The sequence below is a fragment of the Suncus etruscus genome, chromosome X, assembly GCF_024139225.1.
Source record: "Suncus etruscus isolate mSunEtr1 chromosome X, mSunEtr1.pri.cur, whole genome shotgun sequence".
Classification (NCBI taxonomy): Eukaryota; Metazoa; Chordata; class Mammalia; order Eulipotyphla; family Soricidae; genus Suncus; species Suncus etruscus.
Genome location: NC_064868.1, coordinates 96,234,937 through 96,256,760, shown reverse-complemented (window position 1 = coordinate 96,256,760; position 21,824 = coordinate 96,234,937). Strand labels below are relative to the sequence as shown.

The following is a 21,824-nucleotide window of genomic DNA, read 5'->3' as shown; positions in this document are numbered from 1 at the left end:
AATAATTTAAAGCTCTTATTGCAAAAGTTTATATATTTAAAATATAAAGAAATCATTAAAATATATCTACTAGGGTTATTGTGATGACTAACCCACATAAAGAAAAATTATTAAAATAATAACCACCACTATAACTCTATTAGAAATGTGGTATCATAGTCAAACACACACTCTAGCAGTAAATGAACATTTTTCACTTCAATAAGTATGCCGTTGTGAAAGGAAAAGAATAAAAACTCATCTTAATTTGTAACTGTTTGAGTCTATGGTGGTTAGAGAGCAACAGAAATCTTGTGAGACTTAATATTTATTCAGCAAATAGTTTGCATTCATTGCAGCACTATTTACCATAGCAAGACTCTGGAAACAACCAAGATACCCTTCAACAGACGAATGGCTAAAGAAACTGTGGTACATATACACAATGGAATATTATGCATCTGTCAGGAGAGATGAAGTCATGAAATTTTCCTATACATGGATGTACATGGAATCTATTATGCTGAGTTAAATAAGTCAGAGAGAGAGAGAGAAAGATGCAGAATGGTCTCACTCATCTATGGGTTTTAAGAAAAATGAAAGACATTCTTGCAATGATAATTTTCAGACACAAAAGAAAGAAGGCCTGGAAGTTACAGCTCACCTCATGAAGCTCCCCACAAACAGGGATGAGTTTAGTTAGGTAAATAACTACATTTTGAACTATCCTAATAATGAGAATGTATGAAGGTTATAGAAAGCCTGTCTAGAGTACAGGCGGGAGTTGAGTGGGGAGGAGGGAGATTTGGGACATTGGTGATGGGAATGTTGCACTGGTGATGGGTGATGTTCTTTACATGACTGAAACCGAAACAAAATCATGTATGTAATCAAGGTGTCTAAATATAATATATAAAAAACAGTTTACATTTTAAACAACATGTTATGTATTTATCTGATGACTTTAAAAACAAATGGAGTTACCCCAAAATAAAAATTTAATATGCTGTTTGTCTTAGTAGTGATTTAACTGAGTATAACTGAGGTCTATATGTTCTACTTTCTGTATTATGCTCTGTTCCTGGCCTACATAGGCATTTCATCCTTATCCATAGTTCTATATTTCAGTTAGATTCAATAACCCTACTTTTCTTCAATATGGAGGGTTCTATATTATTTATTCTCAAATTTCTTGATACAGGTCTAAGAACAATCACAAAAAGGGCAAAATAAGTTTTCTAACATTTCTAAATAATTACCATGCTAGACAATGGTTAAAAATTTTCTGTGGGCCCGGAGAGATAGCACAGCGGCGTTTGCCTTGCAAGCAGCCGATCCAGGACCAAAGGTGGTTGGTTCGAATCCCGGTGACCCATATGGTCCCCCGTGCCTGCCAGGAGCTATTTCTGAGCGGATAGCCAGGAGTAACCCCTGAGCAATGCCGGATGTGGCCCCAAAAAAACAAAAAACAAAAAAATTTTTTTCTGTTATCTAATTTACTATACTCAGAGAGATAAAGTTACTTACAAAATGAAATTGAGTCAGTTATTAGGAAGAAGATCCCTATTTCCCCAGGGAGTGAATAACTTAAATTGCGAGCATCTACTATATCACATTGTTTGTATGATAAATGAAAAAAATCTCTGTATTTATTATCTAAAACACACACATGTTAAAAAAATAAGAGGTCTTAGAGGATGATAAAGTTAGTATCAACAATTTATTCCCCCCAAACAATTCAACGGATCAATAAAATCAAGAGCTGGTACACTGACAAAATAAATAAGATGGACAAATCAGTATAATAGCAAGACTCACAAAGAAAAAGAAAGAGAATCTCAATAAACTGAATCACATATGAAAGGGGGGGGGCATCACAACAGATACCACATAAATTCAAGATATCATTGAGATTATCTTAAGATTCTTTATGCCATAAAATGAGAGTACCTAGAAGAAATGGATAAATTATTGGAGCCAAATAGCCTCCCCAGGCTAAATCAAAAAGATATGGAACACTGAAAAAAACCTATAAGTTTTGAAAATACAAAAATGTCTCCATGAAAACCAAAGAACAGGCCCAGATAAGATTCACCTAATAAATTCTTTCAAACCTTTACAGATGACCTACTGTTAATCCCGTTCAGGCTCTTCCAGGAAATTGAAGAAGCAAACATTCCTAAACAGCTATTAATCACCCCGATACCAAAAGCAGAGAGGAACACCAAAAATTAGAACTGTAGACTGATGAAAACAAATGCATAGACTCTCAACAAAACACAAGAAAATAGGATTCACCAACTCATCAAATAGATCACACTCCATAAAAAAGTGGGAATCATCCTGGGAATGCAAAAATGGTTCAAAATATGCAAATTAATCAATGTAATGCACCATATTGATAAAAACAAAATCATATGATCATATCAATAGATATGTAAAAAGCATCTGACAATTCCAGCACCCATTTGTGTTAAAAATTATCAATGAAACACGGTATTGGAATAAAGACAGGCCCTGAGATCAGTGGAATAGGCTTGAATACTCAGAGAATGTTCCCCAGACATACAATCACCTAATTTTTGATAAAGGAGTAAGAAATCTTAAATGGAGCAAAGAAAGCATCTTCAACAAGTGGTGTTGGCACAACTGGCTAGCCATCTGCAAAAAATTGAACTTAGACCCCAGTTAACATCATGTACGAAGGTAAAATCCAAATGGATTAAAGACCTCGATATCAGACCCGAAACCATAAGATATATAGAACAACATGTAGGCAAAACACTACAGCCATCTTCAAGGAGAAAACTGCACTCTTCATGCAAGTGAAAGCAGAGATTAACAGATGGGAATATATAAAGCTGAGAAGCTTCTGCACCTCAAAGGAAATAGTGCCCAGGATACAAGAGCCACCCACTGAGTGGGAGAAACTATTTACCCAATACCCATCAGATAAGGGGCTAATCTCCAAAATATACAAGGCACTGTCAGAATTTTACAAGAAAAAACATCTAATCCCATCAAAAAATGGGGAGAAGAAATGTACAGACACTTAGACAAAGAAGAAATACAAATGGCCAAAAGACACATGAAAAAATGCTCCACATCACTAATCGTCAGGGAGATGCAAATCAAAACAACTATGAGGTACCACCTCACACCACAGAGATTGACACACATCACAAAGAATGAGAACAAGCAGCGTTGGCGGGGATGTGGAGAGTAAGGAACTCTTATCCACTGCTGGTGGGAATGCCGTCTTGTTCAACCTTTATGGAAAGCGATATGGAGATTCCTCCAAAAACTGGAAATCGAGCTCCCATATGATCCAGCTATACCACTCCTAGGAATATACCCTAGGAACACAAAAATGCAATACAAAAATCCCTTCCTTACACCTATATTCATTGCAGCACTATTTACCATAGCAAGACTCTGGAAACAACCAAGATGCCCTTCAACAGACGAATGGCTAAAGAAACTGTGGTACATATACACAATGGAATATTATGCAGCTGTCAGGAGAGATGAAGTCATGAAATTTTCCTATACATGGATGTACACAGAATCTATTATGCTGAGTGAAATAAGTCAGAGAGAGAGAGAGAAAAACGCAGAATGGTCTCACTCATCTATGGGTTTTAAGAAAAATGAAAGACATTCTTGCAATAATAAATTTCAGACACAAAAGAGAAAAGAGCTGGAAGTTCCAGCTCACCTCAGGAAGCTCACCACAAAGAGTGATGAGTTTAGTTAGAGAAATAACTACATTTTGAACTGTCCTAATATTGAGAATGTATGAGGGAAATGCAGAGCCTGTTTAGTGTACAGGCGGGGGTCGGGTGGGGAGGAGGGAGATTTGGGACATGGGTGATGGGAATGTTGCACTGGTGATGGGTGGTGTTCCTTTTATTACTGAAACCCAAACACAATCATGTATGTAACCAAGGTGTTTAAATAAAAAAAATTAAAAAAAGAAATAACTAAATTTTGAACTATCCTAATAATGAGAATGTATGAGGGAAATAGAAAACCTGTCTAGAGTACGGTGGGGGTTGGGTGGGGAGAAGGGAGATTTGGGACATTGGTGATGGGAATGTTGCACTGGTGATGGATGGTGTTCTTTACATGACTAAAACCCAAACACAATCATGTATGTAATCAATGTGTTTAAATAAAATATATATAAAAAAGAAACTGAACTTGAAGGAACTTTTCTCTTCATAGCCAAAGCCATTTACCATAAGGTCACAGAAAACATTATACTCAATGAGGAAAAACTAAAAGTCTCCTCTCTAAGATCTAGTTTGAGATAAGGTTGACCACTCTCACCACTTTTTTTTTCAATATAATGCAGAAATACTAGCCATAGCCATTAAATAATACAAAGCATTCAGACAGAAAGGAAGAAGTCATTATTTTTGAATGAAATATTTAAAGATGCTATGAAAAAGTGCCTAGAAAAAATAAATTTATAATAATTTTATAATTGATAAATTCTAAATGTATAGATTACAAATTTTATAAATTTTATAGTAAATTGGCAGGCTACATATTAATATGAAAAATTACATACCCTTTTATATGTAAATAATGAAAGGGAAGAGCGATATATTAAAAACAATCCCATTTACCATTGTGCTAAAACCCAGTACTTTGGAATCAACTTAATTACGGATGTGAAAGACATATATAAACAAAACTACAAAATACTACTTCAAGAAATAAAAGAGGACACAAGGAAATATAAAAGCATCCTTGCTCATAGATTGGGAGGGTTAATATAATCAAAATGGCAATGCTTTCCAAAGCATTGTACAGATTCAATGCAGTCCCTATAAAAATATCTATGATATTTTTCAAACAAATAGGTCAAATACTCCTGAAATTCCAATGGAACAATGAACATCCCTAAAAGAGCTAGAGTAATTCTTGGGAAAAACGTGATGGGAGATGTTGAAGTAACTGTTTTTCACCCAAATTAGGATGACTTTGCCAAGTGTTTGTGAGATCTGGGTGGGAAGAACCTCTGAATTGGCCCCCTATTCCCACCTGTTCTCTACCCATGTGGGTGGTCCTATCCTTTCCAATAAAGACAACAGGTCAGAGAGATATCTCCCACTTGCTCCACAGCTTGCCTGTTTGTCAGCTCATTCTGCTTGCAGCTCACTTGTGGTGGACATTCCTGAACCAGTTTCATCTCCCTAACTTGGTGTGTCAGCATTGTTTCCAGACCCATGACCTGTGTGAGGACTTCTGTACAGGGAGGCATCATTTTCCCCACTGCAAACCGTACTACAAAGGAGTAGTAATTAAAACAGCATGTTTATTTTGGTATTTATTTAGTTGATATTTATTTGTTATTTATTGCATGGTATTTCAATAAAGACACTCTCAAAACAATGAAATTGAGTGCAATATACTGAAACAGACCCTGAGGCATATGATCACTTAATATTCAATAAAGGAGAAAATTAGATGAAATGGAGCAAGAAAAGCCTCTTCCACAGTGATGTTGGGAAAACTAGTCAGCTACATGCAAAAAAAAATCAGATCACTTCCCACTGCCAAATCAAAATGAACTGAAGACCTTGATATATAAGATCTGAATCCATAGATACATAAAGGAAACCGTAGGCAGAACTCTCCATGTCATTGAAGCTAAAGGCATCTTCAAGACTTAAACACCACTGACCAAACAAGTAGGAACAAAGACAAACAAATAGGACCACATTAAACTAAGAAGCTACTACACCTCTGTTGTATATGAAAATATTTCCCAGCGGTGTTTGCCTTGCAAGCAGCCGATCCAGGACCTAAGGTGGTTGGTTCGAATCCCCGCATCCCATATGGTCCTCGTGCCTGCCAGGAGCTATTTCTGAGCAGATAGCCAGGAGTAACCCCTGAGTGCCGCCCGGTGTGGCACAAAAACCAACATATATATATATATATATATATATATATATATATACACATACATACACACATATATACATACATACATATATCTATTTCCGTAAGATTATTCTTTGCCTGTTGTCCCACTGTGACCTTCCAGGTGGGGGCGCTGTTGAGAGCCAAATAAATAGCTTGGGTGCCAGGCGTTCGGGGTCAGTGGCCAGAGTTGGCTGGCTGGCATGAGTCTAGGTGTTTTGGAGCTAGCAGCAGGCTGACAAAGGACTCTCCTCACCCAACCTTTTAACCCTTAACCCTCTTGTCTGTGTGGATTATTTGCTGCGGATAAATATTACCAATCTCTCCCCCCCACCCGAAAGGGGAGGAGATGGGAATCAATTTCTCATTCTGGGAGCTCTTTGCGGATACAAAAACAATCAACAAAGGTGAAAACGGGACCCAACAAATGGGGCAACACACCTCTACGGAAATGATGACTAGGTTGGCCCATGGATTGTGAGAAATTATTTACTCACCAACCATATGATGATGAGTTAATATCAAAGATATATAGGTCACTGATAGGACTCTGTAAGAAAAAAGCCAATCTCAGGGGCTGAAGTGATAGTCTAGCAGGTAAGGTTTCTGCCTTGTACATGGCTGACCCAGGTTCAATCCCTGGCTTCCCATATGATCCCTCAAACACCACCTAGAGAAGTTCCTGAGCAAAAAGCCAAAAGTAAGCCCTGAGTATCTATGGATGTGACCCCCCCCCAAAAAAAAAACCCAATCCCAATAAAAATGGGTAGAAGAGATGACTATAGTGTTCCTCAATGGAAAATACCAATGTCTAAAAGGCACACAAAAATGCTCTGCAACACTAATCATCAGGGAGATGCAAATCAAAAGAACATTGAGATAACTATCTCAAACTACAGAGATTGTCAGATATTAACAAGAATCAAGAACAACCAATGCTGGTATGGATGCAGGGAGAAAGGGACTCTTATACATTGCTAGTGGGAACATAAATTATTTCAGACTTTCTGAAAAATATGGACAATCCTAAAAAATCTACAAACTCATGAAATTTTCCTATACATGGATGTACATGGAATCTATCATGCTGAGTGAAATAAGTCAGAGGGAGAGGAATAGATGCAGATAAGTCTCACTCATCTATGGGTTTTAAGAAAAATGAAAGCTATTTTTGCAACAATCCTCAGAGACAAAGAGAGGAGGGCTGGAGCTTCCACCTCAATTCATGAAGCTCACCACAAAGAGTGGTGAGTGCAGTTAGAGAAATAACTACACTGAGAACTATCATAATCATGTGAATGAATGAGGGAAGTGGAAAGCCTGTCTAGAGTACAGGTGGGGGTGGGGTTGGGTGGAAGGAGATTTGGGGTATTGGTGGTGGAAATGTTGCACTGGTAAAGGGGCGTGTTCTTTACATGACTGAAACCTAATTACAATCATGTTTGTAATCAAGGTGTTCAAGTAAAGATACTATTAAAAAATTAAAATGTCATAATCAGAAAGTACTTTGGCATTGGGCAACAGAAATAGAAAAATGTGTCTATTATCCACAAAACAATCAAAAAACTTGGTATCATTGAATTTTATTGACTTCTATAAAGCTTGTATAATCTACAGTAACTTTAAATATCAAGTATTATCAGTAATACTAATGCAAATAAATTATTTTTTAACTTCATTATTTAAGCACCATAGTTACAAACATGTTTGTAATTGATTTTCAGTCATGAAGTTCACACCACCTTTCATCAGTGTAAAGAAATTGATGCTCTGAAAATAAATTTATTTTCCTTTCTCTATGAAAAAAAAGAATTTATGCAAAAAATCAGTCATAAAAATCTACAAACTGACCATTTGACCCAGCAACTCCACTTCTTGGAATATACCATAAGGATCCAAAAACAAAAAGGAGAAAAATTATTTGCATTATGAACATCCTCCATATCGCTTCTCTCAAGTTTTTATCTGCGAAGCTAAATTGGTGGTTGGTACTTTTTGGGTAATCAGAGGTACTATCATCATTCTCTAAGCATGGTGGAGGTCTGCGTTGTTTCCCCATTCTCACAGTTGTACTATAGTGTTTTCTTTGTGTTTCTTGCAACATTATCCACAATAGCTAAAATTTGGAAACAAACCAAATGTTCAATAATAGATGACTGGGTTAAGAAACTAGGGTACAGATACACAATGGATACACTTGGCCATAAGAAAAGGTAATTTATGCAATTTTCTGATAGATGCAGTGAACTATAGAATATCATACTGAGCGAAGTTAGATAGAAGGAAAGAGTGATACAGAATGATCTTTCTCATGTGCACATAAAGAAACATAATGGTAGGATAATAAATACTCAAAAACAATAAAAAAACTAACTTGAGAATTGGCATTCATTAGTAAACAGGCCCCATGAGGTGGCTGGAGTTAGAATAGGAAACACTTATGGTGGAGGAAAGTGTTCAACAAAGAGGAGGAGGAAGTGTTACTGAAGGCTGTTAAGATGTTATGTATGAAACTTCATCGGCAATGGTACTGTAAACCAGAACAAACATTTATATATATTTGTGTGTTTGCCTCTTGACGAAGCAGATAGGGAGGCAAATAGGGTAAGGAGATTGGTTGAGGGAACTAGACACTAGTGAAGGATTGGTGTTGGAACACTATGCCTAAAACCCAAATCATGAATGATTAATTTTATGGTGACTATATAATAAAATAAAATTAGTACTTATGATTTTCTATTTTTACTAAATTGAACTTTTGTAAGAAAAATTCACCTGCATTGGAAAATGGGCTTAGTGAAAGCCATGCATAAGAGAATTGGGTTGAATCCTCAACATTGCCTGGTTCTCTAAGCACTACAAGGAGCACCCCTGGAGCACAGGGCAAGGAATAGCTCGTGGGTGTGCACACTGGGTGTGCTTCCTCCCCCAAGAATGTATTCTTCCCTTTGTTCATAGTACATTCTCTGTATTTTAACCAAAAGTAATACCTAATGTCAAACAATGTTAATGCCATAGCCACTTTCAGATTCAGTTATTTACTACTCACGGTATGGGCCTTGCGATGACTGAGTTATCAAAATTTTCTTTCCAATAAGCATTGAGCTTCTTAGCAAGAGCATTTATTGTCAACCTAAAAGAAAATTGAAGAAATATGTTAATGTTCAACATTTATAACAATATACTATCACTTAATAAAAGCCAACAATTTAGAATATTAGGCATAGTTTTGAACATCTACACTTTATGAAACTAGTATAAGATACCACTGCCTTTATATATCATATGCCAAAAACCAAGTCAAATTGTCAAAAGTGACTTTGGTTGAAAAGGAAACAGGGTTTTGAGTCTATAAAATATGATGACCTCAATATTTTGGTACATTTTAGAGTCATGATAAAGATGATTGACATTACCATATGTCAAACTGCTAAACCGAAAAGCTAGGACAGAGGCAAATACTAATGTGTTGAAGGGAAATTACTTGATTATCAGATGACTACAAGGAAACAATTCAGGATCATGTTGAACTCAGAGAAAAAAACTGAATCCTCTCAGAAACATGAAAGGATGGGGAACAGGGACCAAAAGGTCTCAGATGCATTGGTGGTGTTTTAAGAAAGGACAGAACTAAGTATCTAAGCCAGAGTCAACAATGAAGAAATAATGAGACACAAATTTAACAATAAAAACTTAAATTAGGGGGCCGGAGACATAGCATGGAGGTAGGGCATTTGCCTTGCATGCAGAAGGATGGTGGTTCAAATCCCGGCATCCCATATGGTCCCCCGAGCATGTCAGGAGCAATTTCTGAGCTTGGAACCAGGAGAGACACCTGAGCGCTGCTGGGTGTGACCCTCCTCCCCCCAAAAAAAACTTAAATTGGGCCTGCTATGCTGGTAGGCTAGGGGACAGAGGGTGCTGGCATGGGATGCACTCTGGGAACAGTGGTAGATGGAGGTCAACACTGGTAGTGGGATTGGCCCTTATAGACTGTATATCTGAAAAACAAATATGAAGAGATTTGTAAATGACAATGGTTTCTATAAAAAATTTAAAAATACTAAATCTTCTCATCAAAAAGGCAAATAATTTCTAACTTAAAAAATCTATATACAGAGAGGAGGAGCCCCACATCATGGCAATAGCAGCTGCGGGGATGACAGCAGCATTGGCACCTGGAAGGCATGTTGGCTCTGCCCAGGTGAACCAAAAGAGCCTGAGGCAGGGAGCCAGGTAGTGCAGCTGCTCTATTCTGCAGCCACACACTCCTCCTAGTCAATGAATGTCAGTACTGGACAAAGAAAACACTACACTACAACTGTGACAATGGGGGAAACAACGCAGACCTCCGCCATGCTTAGAGAATGATGATAGTAGCTCTGATTACCCAAAAATTAACAACCACCAATTCAGCTTCTCAGATAAGAAATTTAGAGAAGCTATATGGAGGATGTTTATAGAACTTTAAAAAAAAACATGGAACAAACTGAATGTGCCACAAATAAGAATCAAGAAGTTATGAGAAAACTTCAAACTGAAATAACAAGATTGAAAAACTTGGACAACATGGAAACTTCTCTGGAAAGCCTCTTTAACAAAGTAACAGTGGCTGAAGACAGAATCAGTGAGATCTGGAACATGAGATGTATAGCAACTCCATACAACAGAAGAAGTTGTAAAACAAATGATCAGGCAATGGGAAAAACCTCAAAATGTGAACAGATGAAAATAGAAGTCTTTAATAAACTCAAAAGAAACAAAGTAAGAATCATTGGCATCCCAGAGACTCAGGAAGAAAACACACACGAAGTATGAACAGTCAAGGACATTATTGCAGAGAAGCTCCCAGAAATAAAGAGTGCATGCAAACAAATCCTGCATACCTGAGGAGTACCAGCCAAAAGAGATCCAAAGAAAAGCACCCAAGACACATTCTAATCACAATGAATCCACAGATAGGAATGGGATACTGAGAACAGCAAGATAAAAAAGTGAAATTATTGGAGCCAGAGCAGTGGCGCAAGCAGTATGGTGTCTGCCTTCTAAGCGCTAGCTTAGTATGGACAATGGTTTGATCCTTGGGCATCCCATATGGTCCCCCAAGCCAGGAGCAACCCCTGGGCATGGTCCCAAACAAATCCCCCCAAAGAGAAATTACATTCAAAGGAGCATCCCTAAGATTTACAGCAGATTTGTCACCCAAAAAAACCCAAACAAACAACAACAAAAAAACACTCGGGGCCCAAAAGCAGTGGTGGGATATAGTGATAGAACTCAACGAAATGAATGCATTGCCAAGAGTACTTCACCCAACCAGACTTACATTCAGGCTTGAAGGAAGTTTACACACCTTCACAGATAAACAACAGGTCATAAAATTTACAGACTCAAAACCAGCCTTAGGGACAAAATGAAATGTCTACTTTAAGATGAGACAAATGAATAGACATACCAAACTAAAAGATAACATGGAATCCCATGATGATTATCCCTCTCAACATCCATGGACTAAATGCACTAATTAAGAGACACAAATTGTCAAAAAAGATAAAAAAAGCTGAATCAAAAAAAAGCTAAATCAAAACTTTTTCTGTCTAAAAAAAACACACCAACTTTTAGAACAGAATCTCAAAATCAAAGATTGGAGGAAATTATTCAGGCAAAAAATTCCTTTATAAAGGCTGCCATGACCATACTAATATCAGATGACACAGACTGTAAACTTAAAAAGTTATGGGATGGAGATAGACATCTCTTATTATTCAAGGCATATGCACAACAGGAAGAAACCACACTCTGAACATAAATGCACACAAAGAAGGACCAGAAAAATATTTAAAATAACTGCTGAAATATTTGAAGGAAAATATCAAAAGCAACACAATAAAATTGGGAGACTTCAACATTCTACATATCCTTGTCTCCCCTTGATAGGTCAACCAAGTTGAACCTAACAAGAATATAGTAGTTCTGGGACCGGGAAGGTGGCACTAGAGGTAAGGTGTCTGCCTTGCAAGCGCTAGCGTAGGACGGACCGTGGTTCGATCCCCCGGCATCCCACATGGTCCCCCCAAGCCAGGGGCAATTTCTGAGCGTATAGCCAGGAGTAACCCCGGAGTGTCAAATGGGTGTAGCCCAAAAACCAAAAAAAAAATACAGTAGTTCTGAAAAAATAAATGGAAGAAATTGACCGAGCATTTATATATAGATCTCCATCCCCAGAAAACTGGATATACATTCTTCTCCAGTGAATATGGGTCTTTCTCCAAAATAGACCACATACTAGATCATTAAACATAAAATAAAGAGGACAGAAATTATATAAACTACCTTCATAGATAATAATACACTGAAATTAGAAGTGAATAACAGACACAGAGGAAAAAATATTAACAGCTGGAAATTAAACATCTCACTTCTGAATAACCAGTGAGTCTGAGAGTCAAAGAAGAAATCAATAGATTTCTGGAAACAAAAGAGAATGAAGACAAAAATTATCAGAATTTCTTGGACACAGATAAAGCTGTATTAAGAAGGAATAGGAGCTTACATAAATAATGGCACAGCTTATAAAATTGGAAAATGATTAAGAAAATGAAACAAAACTAGGCAGAATGAAGAAAATAATAGCACTTAGAACAGAAATTAATGAATTAAAAATCCAAAACACTATTTGGAAAATCAGTAAAAGCAAGAATTGGCTCTTTGGGGAAAAACAAGATCAATAAACTAATAGCAAAACTCACAAAGAAAAAGAGAGGGGGGGAGCAATAGCACAGTGGTAGGGCATTCTCCTTGCACACTGCCCACCCGGGATGAACCTGGGTTTAATCCCTGACATTGCATATGATTCTTTGAGTCTTCCAGGAGTAATTTCTGAGTTAAGAGACAGGAGGAGACCATGATCATTGCTGGGTGTTTCCCCCCCCCCCAAAAAAAATAAAATATAAAAGAAAGGGAGAGAGAAGTGAAAAGGGGAAGATTCCTACAAACAATACAGAAATTCAAAGGGTATTAAAATTATACTATAAGAAATTCTATGCCACAAAACAAAATCTGGAGGAAGTAAATAAAACATTGGACTCTTATAACCTTCAAAGGTTAAACAAAAGTGATCTAGCATGCTTGAATAGACCAATCACTAAAGAGGAATTAAAATAATAACCAAAAGTCTTTCCAAAAACAAAAGCTCAGGTCCAGATGGATTTACTAACAAATTCTTTCAAACCTTCCGAGAGGACCTACTGCCAATTCTTTTCAGGTTCTTCCAAGAAATTGAAGAAACAGAAACACTCCAAAATAGTATCTATAAATCTATCATCACCCTGTTACCAAAACCAGAAAGAGATGAAACAAAAACACAGTTGAAAAAATATTCAACAAAATCCTAACAAATAGGATCCAACACTCATCACACAGGTTATATATACACCATGCCCAACTAGCGTTCTTCCCAGAGATGCAAGAATGATTTAACATATGCAAGTCAATCAATGTAACATACCACATCAGCTCAAAGAAAAATAAAACCACATGATCATATCCATAGATGCAGAGAAAGCATTTCATAAGGTCTAACACCCAAGAATAAAGGTTAAAACAAAATGGAGTGAAGATATTGATATCAAACCTGAAATTATAAGGTATATAGAAGAAAACATAGGTAAAACACATTATGACTGTGAATTACAAGAAACTTCAATGAGACACTACAAGGAAGAAACACCACTCTCCAAGCAAGTGGAAGAAGAGATCAACAAATGTGACTACATTAAACTGAGAAGCTTCTGCACTTCAAAGGAAATAGTTATTAAGATACAAAGGCTACCCATGGAATGGGTGAGACTATTCACCCAATACCCATTAGGTAAGTGGCTAATGTCTAAGATATACAAGGTACTGACAGAATTTAACGAGAAAACGATCTAACCCCATCAAAAATGGGGGAAAAATGAACAGACATTTCTTCAAAGAAGAAATACCAATGGCCAAGAGGCACATGAAAAATGTTCCAGATCATTAATAATCAGGGAATTGCAATTCAAAACAACTATGTGATGTTATCTCACATTAGAGACTGGCATATATCACAAAGATAATAAGAATCAGTTCTCGCGTGTATGTGGTGAGAAAGAACTCTCATTCATTGTTAGTGGAAATGCTGGCAAATCCAGACTTTCTGCAAAACATGGTTGTTCCTCAAAAAACTGAGAATTGAGCTCCCATATAATACAGCAATGCCACTCGTAGGGATATACCCCTAGGAACACAGAAACATAATACAAAAATGTCCTCTGCACTTCTATTTTCATCCCAGCTCTATTTAAAATAGTCAGAAGCTGAAAATAACCCAGATTCCTGATAACAAATGAGTTGCCAAAGAAACTACGGTAATTTACACAATGGAAGAGCAGTTAAGAGAAATAACTGTACTACTAGTGTGAAATGATAGTGAGAGATAAATAGAGGAAGTGGGGGAAGAGGGAAATGGGGGAACACTGGTGGTGGAACAGTTACACTGCTGAAGGTTGGTGTACTTTTGATAACTGAAACCCAACTATGAACTTTTTTGTAATCAGGATGCTTATATAAAGAAATTGCTATTTAAAAAAGTCTATAAAGTTTTTCTTCATCATATGTTGATGAACCATAGCCATTAGGGGAAGCTGTACCAGAGTTCTGGTTATGGTAATTTTTCCTTTGATTTTTCTGAAGTGAGTAACTATAGACATGGCATAAATGAAGGTAAGAAAAACCTGCATCTTACTTTTATTTGATTTGATATTTTTTAAATTTTATTTTATAAATATATACACATTCCAAAGTTACATACTGTATTTTTTGCTCTATACAATGCACCTGACAATAAGATGCACAAAGTTTTTAGATGAGAAAAATAGAAAAAATAAAAGTCACAGCAGCGATCAAATAGTCTTAAAAAAAGCTCTATATGTGACAGTGAAAGTGCATTAATCTAATTGCTCACACTATGTGGTATGTCTGCACAATAAAGAGAACATAACACTTCCCCCCACCTTTAGGGGTAAAAATGTGCATCTTATGGTACCAAAAATATGGTATTCATTCATGATTGGGTTTCAGGCATACATTGTTTCAACAACACCAATTCCTTCAATGTGTCACCTTCCTTTATCAATGTCCCCACCACACCAATCTACTTCAATGGCAGGCATTTCTTCCCTCTCCACCATTTTAATAGGGTTCCCTTCCTTGAACTACTTTTTCCTATCCCCTTACCAATTCCAGTGTCAAGCTTCCTGCTGAGAACAGTTATCATGTTCCTCATTTATAATGCCTTTAGACAGTTATTATTCCCCTACTATAGTTCTTGATTTTCCACATGAGAGAGACCATTCTGCATCTATCCCTCTCTCTGACTAACTTCACTCATCATGATACTCTCCAGAACTATCTAGGTGGCAGCAAATTTTATTGTTGCATATTTTCTTACCTAATTATTCCATAAATCTGATTTCATTATTATTCTTACTTTAGTATTCCATAGTATATATTTATTTTTATTATATTTAATTAAAAGTTTATATGCCTGAGTCTCAGTGTACAATGCTGCAACATCTTACTTTGAACACTGCTAATTATCTAATGACAAATTCTTATTTAATTCTAAACCCCAGGAGTAGAACTTAAAGTAGCATTGTACACAGCTGAAATACTACAAATGTAAAATTTTCTTAACTCCTGAACTTGTATTCAAGAATTTTGTAGACCTCTTCTCTTAAGAGGAATGCTTCTTTTGTGCACTTTACTCAGACCGTAACTGTACAGAGAAGACTAAATAATATATAACCTCTGCAAAAGCTCTGACTCTCTTCCAAACTACCAACACTTTTATGTATTATTTAATTATCTATTCAAGTCACAGATAACAAGCTGCTTCTTCTTTAAAAGAAGATGGGCAGCTAGAGAGAAGGCACTTAAGTACCTTGAATGAGGCCAACTCAGGTTTGATCCCCAGCAACCCATATAGTCCCAGGAGCCCACCATCAGTGATTCCTGAGTCTGAGAGCCAGGACTAAGTTCTGTGAACACCCAGATCCTCCCTAAAATGAAACAGAAAGATAGGCACAATTCTGATAAAATTGAAGTAGAAGGCACCAGAATATGCTTCCCTAATGCACTAGTAGAAACTGTCAGAATTAACTGTTTTGAAACTATATTATCTATTGAAGGACTGTAACTTCCAAGAGAATGCTTGGGTGGTAAGCTGGTAAATTTTCACCTCCTAGCACAGTAAGAACTATCCCACCCTGGACTCTGAAGCCAGCAACAGCATACACATTTAAAAGCAATTTGCAGGAGGCAGAAGAGGCCAAAAAATGACTCCGTGCTCCAAATATCTGGAATCAGAGCTCTGAGTGCAGACTGCTGCTCCTGCTCACCAGATGGTGTAGCTCTCATGGCGACCTTACATAATAATAGCTGCAATACATGTACAAATGAAAACAACAGAATAACTTATTTCATCTTGAAAACACAACTGAACACGAAAGATGAGAGAGATGAAAAATAAGGGGCAAATTATTCTCAAGTCACATAGAAAACAGCAAAGTTATGCAATAAATATATATCAGTAACTATTTCCCTGTTTGAGTCACACCTGGTGGTACTCAAGAATCATTCCTGGCAGGGTTGGGGGAACATATGAAGTGCTATGGATAGAACCCAGGTCAGCCACCTGTATGGCAAACACCTTACCTTATTCTCTCTAGACCCTATCAATAACTATTTTAACTGTAAGTGAATTGAACTGTCTAGAAGAGAAATGGTAGGTTTTTTTTTAATTTTTATTGAGACCAATGTGAATTACAAGTCTTTCACAGCTATATTTAAGGTACATAGTGACAGTGAATTAGCACAATTCCCATCACCACTGTTGACCTCCCTCTGCCACTGTTCCCAGCATGCATTACATACCTCCACTTTTAGCCCCTGAAATGCTAGTGTAACAGCCTCTTTTGTGTATAGCTTGTTGTAGTTTGGATCTCTTGATTCTATTGTTATTGACTTTGGTTTGGGTATTTAGGTATGATCATTTTTTATTTCCACTCAATGCTCATGAGACCTATTTGCCCCTAGTACCATCCACTTTTTTTTCTCAATTTGTAGGAAGCCATACAATTATGAGGCTGAACAAAATGATTTATGTTCTATGGTTCTGTTAAAAAAAAAGAAAAGAAAGCTGGCAGGAGCCCCTGTCTATAAGCTATAAATATAAATCTAAAAGAATAAAAAAAGACAAAGAAAGAAAAAGGGAAAAAAGGAAAGAAAAAAAGGGGGGAGGCTGATGTGGCAAGTTTTTATTTATTTATTTTTGTTTGCTTGCTTTAGCATAGGCACAGTAAGTACTGGGAAAATTAGAAAGGAAATTCTCTTGCCCTAAGAGATAAAGAATGCCTCTACCCTTGAAGCATACTGTCATGAGACCGACTATAAGCTCCAGACATGTTCATTGTCAAACCCCAATATCTTTATGGTGCCAGGAAATGTTCTGATCAGTCTTGGTTGTCATATTCAGTCCGCTGTTATTAGAGATCTTAGTTTTGACAGATCCGAGGATGAAGTCTAGGATAGTCTTTTGTATGGTCCCAGGAAAAGTTCTGCTCAGTGGCAGTTGTAGTTGGTCTTCTGTAATTAGTGATCATGGTTTTTGCACAGATCCTAGGATGGAGTGTCATGATTTCATCGCACCATTAGGTGATGAGGTAGGGAAACTTGCCCTTAGATCAAGTTGTTGCTGTTTCCTCGTCGCCAGGGTGTTGTATGAACCTACCTTGGTGCAAGTTGGTGCCAGAGTGGTATTAGGGACTCCCTTGGAGGGAGTTTGATTTTTGGCTCCCACTTACAAGGTTGGGATCCAGAGTTTGGGATTGGAAAGTCAATGTCTGATCACATGAGGTCTAACTCAAGTCCAGAAATGGTAGATTTTTTAATGATTTGGTCTGTTATCAGATTAGTACCCTATGCTATTCACCATCCAACAGCCCCTATGCTCCCGCAAAGATCCTTGGGGGAATTTGTATGCACCTAAAACTGTGCCTTATTCAACTGTGGATCCACCCAGATAAGTATCCTACATCATTCTCCAGTGTGACAGTCCTTGCACTACAACAGAAACCAATTATCAAGAATTACTGGGCCGGAGAGATAGCATGGAGGTAAGGCATTTGCCTTTCATGCAGAAGGTCATCGGTTTGAATCCCGGCGTCCCATATGGTCCCCCGTGCCTGCCAGGAGCAATTTCTAAGCATGGAGCCAGGAGTAACCCCTGAGCACTGCCGGGTGTGACCCAAAAAAAAACCACAAAAAAAAAAAAAAAAGAATTACACAACTAACTCATCTTTATCGTGATTTGCACAACTACTTTCATGGCCATGTAAGACCACGTTTATTTAACCTCACAATGCAGAGACTAATATCCCTATATGGTAGCCCATAATCTTAGAGTCTCCTAAGGACTGATTCATTAAAGAGGTGTGAGCTGCAAAATCACACTATAAACTATAAACACTATAAACTCACATACAATCCATTTAGATATACCATGATAAAGATATTTAATGAGCTCAAGGAAACAATGAACATATAGGCAATAAAACACAAGAAATTATAGAGGAATGAGAAAACTACAATGAAAATTGAGAGATTAACAGTTGAGGAAAAGATTAGTTCCATGATGCATTACAGTAACCTCCAAAAATCACCAAAAATGAGGGGGGGAAAGAGTTAAAAATAAATGAAAAGTACACAAGAGAATTATGGGTAGGTTTAAGAGGAACAGATAAGACTTATTACAGCACAAGAAAAAGGTCTGATTGAAGGAGAACAAGTCAACAAAATCTCAACGGAGAATTTCCTTAAGTTGAGGAATACAGGCACCCAGATTCAAGAGATTGGAAGAGTCCCACACAAAATAAATCCAAATGATAGTATGCTATGAGAGCCAGAGGTAAGTCATTTGTTTTGCAGGCGGCTGACCCTGGATGGACCTGGGTTCAATTCTTGGTATCCCATATGGTCCCCTGAGCCTGCCAGGAGTGATTTCTGAGCCCGGAGTAACCCCTGAGCTCTGCCAGGTGTGGCCCAATAAACAAAACAAAACAAAACAAAACAAAAAAGTATGCTATGCTACATTGTGCTTCAGAATGACAAAAGCCAAAGCCAGAGAATATTGCAAGCAGTAAAAGCAAAGAATTAATTTGCTTTTAAATGTCATTTCATAAGATTTACAAAAGATATATTAAATACCTCTTTTGGTCAGAAGAGAATGGATATAAAAAAGAACTTCATAAAATGAGATGCTTATTAAAATACCCTATCCAGCTAGATTAACATTCTTACTTGAAAGAACTATACAGAGCTTTGTAGACAAGCAAGAATTTTGGGACTTTATAGCCTTACAATCAGTTCTACAAAAAAACATTAAAGGAGCTTTTTTAAAAAACAAAATAAACTACATACTCAAATTTTTTTACAAAATGCTTGTGATACTACAGTCCATCTCAGTGGTATCACATAATATTTATGGCCTGAATTCACCAACCAAGACACACAGAGCAGCAGGACATATTATATAACTAAAACCAACTTTCTGAAGACTACACCATACAAACCTGAACAGTTAAGTAAATACAGATTCAAAGATAAAGTCTGGAAAACACTCTTACAATAAAACAATGAAAAAATGGCAAAATGGCTATACTTATATCAAATAACATAGACTTCAAATTTTAAAAGGCTGTAAAAGACAAGTATAACCAATTCAAAATATATTCACCTATTTGTTGTCCCTCCAAATAATTAAAACAACTGCTAATAGAGGAGAATACAGTAACAACAAAACCATGGTAATAGGAAATTCTATCACTCCCCTATCACTGCTACATAGATCAACTAGGCAAAAACTCAATAGAGAAACATTGGCATTGAAGGAAGTGAATCTAGCCTAAATATATAGGGTGCTTTATACCCCAAAAGGGTATAAATGGGAACACATTCCATTCCAATGTACATGGGGTATTCTATAAAATAGATCATCTTGTGTAACAATAACTCCATAAAATCAAGAAGACAGAAATAATATATCAGACCACAAAGCTTTGAAAATGGATATTATTTACAACGAAAAATGGAAGATAACTCAAACACTTGGAACTTAATGACTCACTACTAAACACCCAGTTGGTCAAAGAGGAAACCGAAAGATTGCTGGAAACAAATGAGAATGAAGATACAATTTTTCCTTCTATGAACATTATAGATTCAGATCTGATTTCAAGATCATTAATTTATTTTGAGTTGACTTTTGTGTAAGGTATGAGGAATGGTTCAATCTTTCATTTCCTACAGGTAGTTATCCAACTGTTCCAACATCATTTGTTGGAGAGACCGTCTGTTCCATTTCAGATTGTTAACACCTTTGTTAAATATTAGTTGCCTATATATTTGGGGCCGTGTCACTGGGTATTCTATTCTGAGCCATTGGTCTGAGATTGGAAGTCTTTGTTCCAATATCATGCCATTTTGATCACTATGGCTTTATAGTAAAAATTCAGGTTAGGTAAAGAAATGCCCCCCCACACCTAGTTTCTTATTTTTCAGTATGGATTAGCCTAACCTGGGTTTCTTATGGTTCCATACAAATTTTATAATTGATTGTTCTAAGTCCTTAAAAATGATGTCTGAATTTGGATAGGGATTGCATTGAATCTGTATAGTAATTTAGGTAACATAGACATTTTGATGATGTTGATTCTTCCTACCCATATTATTTCCTTTATCCTTGCCTGATTTGGGTTTACATTTAAGTCTTTATCTAGTTACATATATTTTGATGTTAGGATACTTATTTATACCCTTTCTTGCTTCCTAACGCATGCTTGCACTGCTTCTTTTTGACACTGCTTTTGCTTTGTGCAGTATATTCTAATATCTTGTATAATGATTTTAAAAGGAATTGAGACTTAATTATGAAAATTATCATTTTATCCAGATTTCAAAAGGTGCCACCACTTGGATAATCAGTGCTATGATAGGAATGCTCTAGAGAAAAAGCCAAGTTTGTGGTGAGACAACCTTTGTTAATGTTCCAGAATATTAATTCACTCAAAAAGCTCTTTCAAAATATTAACAATGTGATTCAGTTCTCCATAGTCATTTTAGCAGAATCCATGAATAGATACAAGATAATCTAAGAAATACCTGTCAAGAGCTTTCTACATGATGGAGTAAACATCAATGGCATACACAGGAGACCAATACGTTTCTTGAGAATGTATAGCAACACAAAAGCCTGCTAAACTGAATTGAAAGGGAAAAAGCAGGTATTATAAAATTAAAGAACACTATTGGACACACAAAATTCTATAGTTATGGAAAGGTTAACAAAATTACTCTGCTGTAAATACAAGATACCTTTCATTCAAAAGAAAATTTATTTTAAAGTAGGATCTATAACTCTATAAGGAAAAGCTTATAGTGGGTGAAGGAGGGTGAAGCTGTGATCCCAAATTATTCCCATAATTTTTTGAGCACCCAGTGGTGTTCAAGGCTTACCCTTGGCTCTAAAGTCAGGGATCATCCCTGGCAGTGTTTGGGAAACACATGGGGTGCCAGAGATAAAGCCTGGGTTGGCCACATGCAAGAAAAACTCCCTGACCACTGTATTATCTCTCTGGCCCCTATTTCTAGATTCTTAATTTAATATTTTGAGGTTCTGAAGGGGAATCATACCAGGGGTTATTCATGTTCTGTGTTTGGCGATCACTTCTAGTAGGGTTCAAGGGATCATATGGATTACTGGGTATTCAAACCAGAGTCACAGCTGACGAAGCTACATGCAAATGACTTACCTCCTGTACTGTCTTACT

The 21,824-nt window shown here is 36.8% G+C and overlaps 2 protein-coding genes across 2 annotated transcripts in view; both read right to left on the bottom strand.

Annotated features, from left to right (window-relative positions):
• Nucleotides 1–21,824, bottom strand: part of VAMP7 (vesicle associated membrane protein 7) — a 1,102,798-nt gene that overhangs the window by 705,590 nt on the left and 375,384 nt on the right. The gene's annotated exons all lie outside the window — the stretch shown is intronic.
• MORC4 (MORC family CW-type zinc finger 4) overlaps nt 1–21,824 on the bottom strand; it is a 102,113-nt gene that overhangs the window by 18,052 nt on the left and 62,237 nt on the right. The window contains exon 10 of the mRNA XM_049766723.1: nt 8,963–9,046. Within this exon, the coding sequence (XP_049622680.1) occupies nt 8,963–9,046 (84 nt within the window). The remainder of the gene's footprint in view (nt 1–8,962; nt 9,047–21,824) is intronic.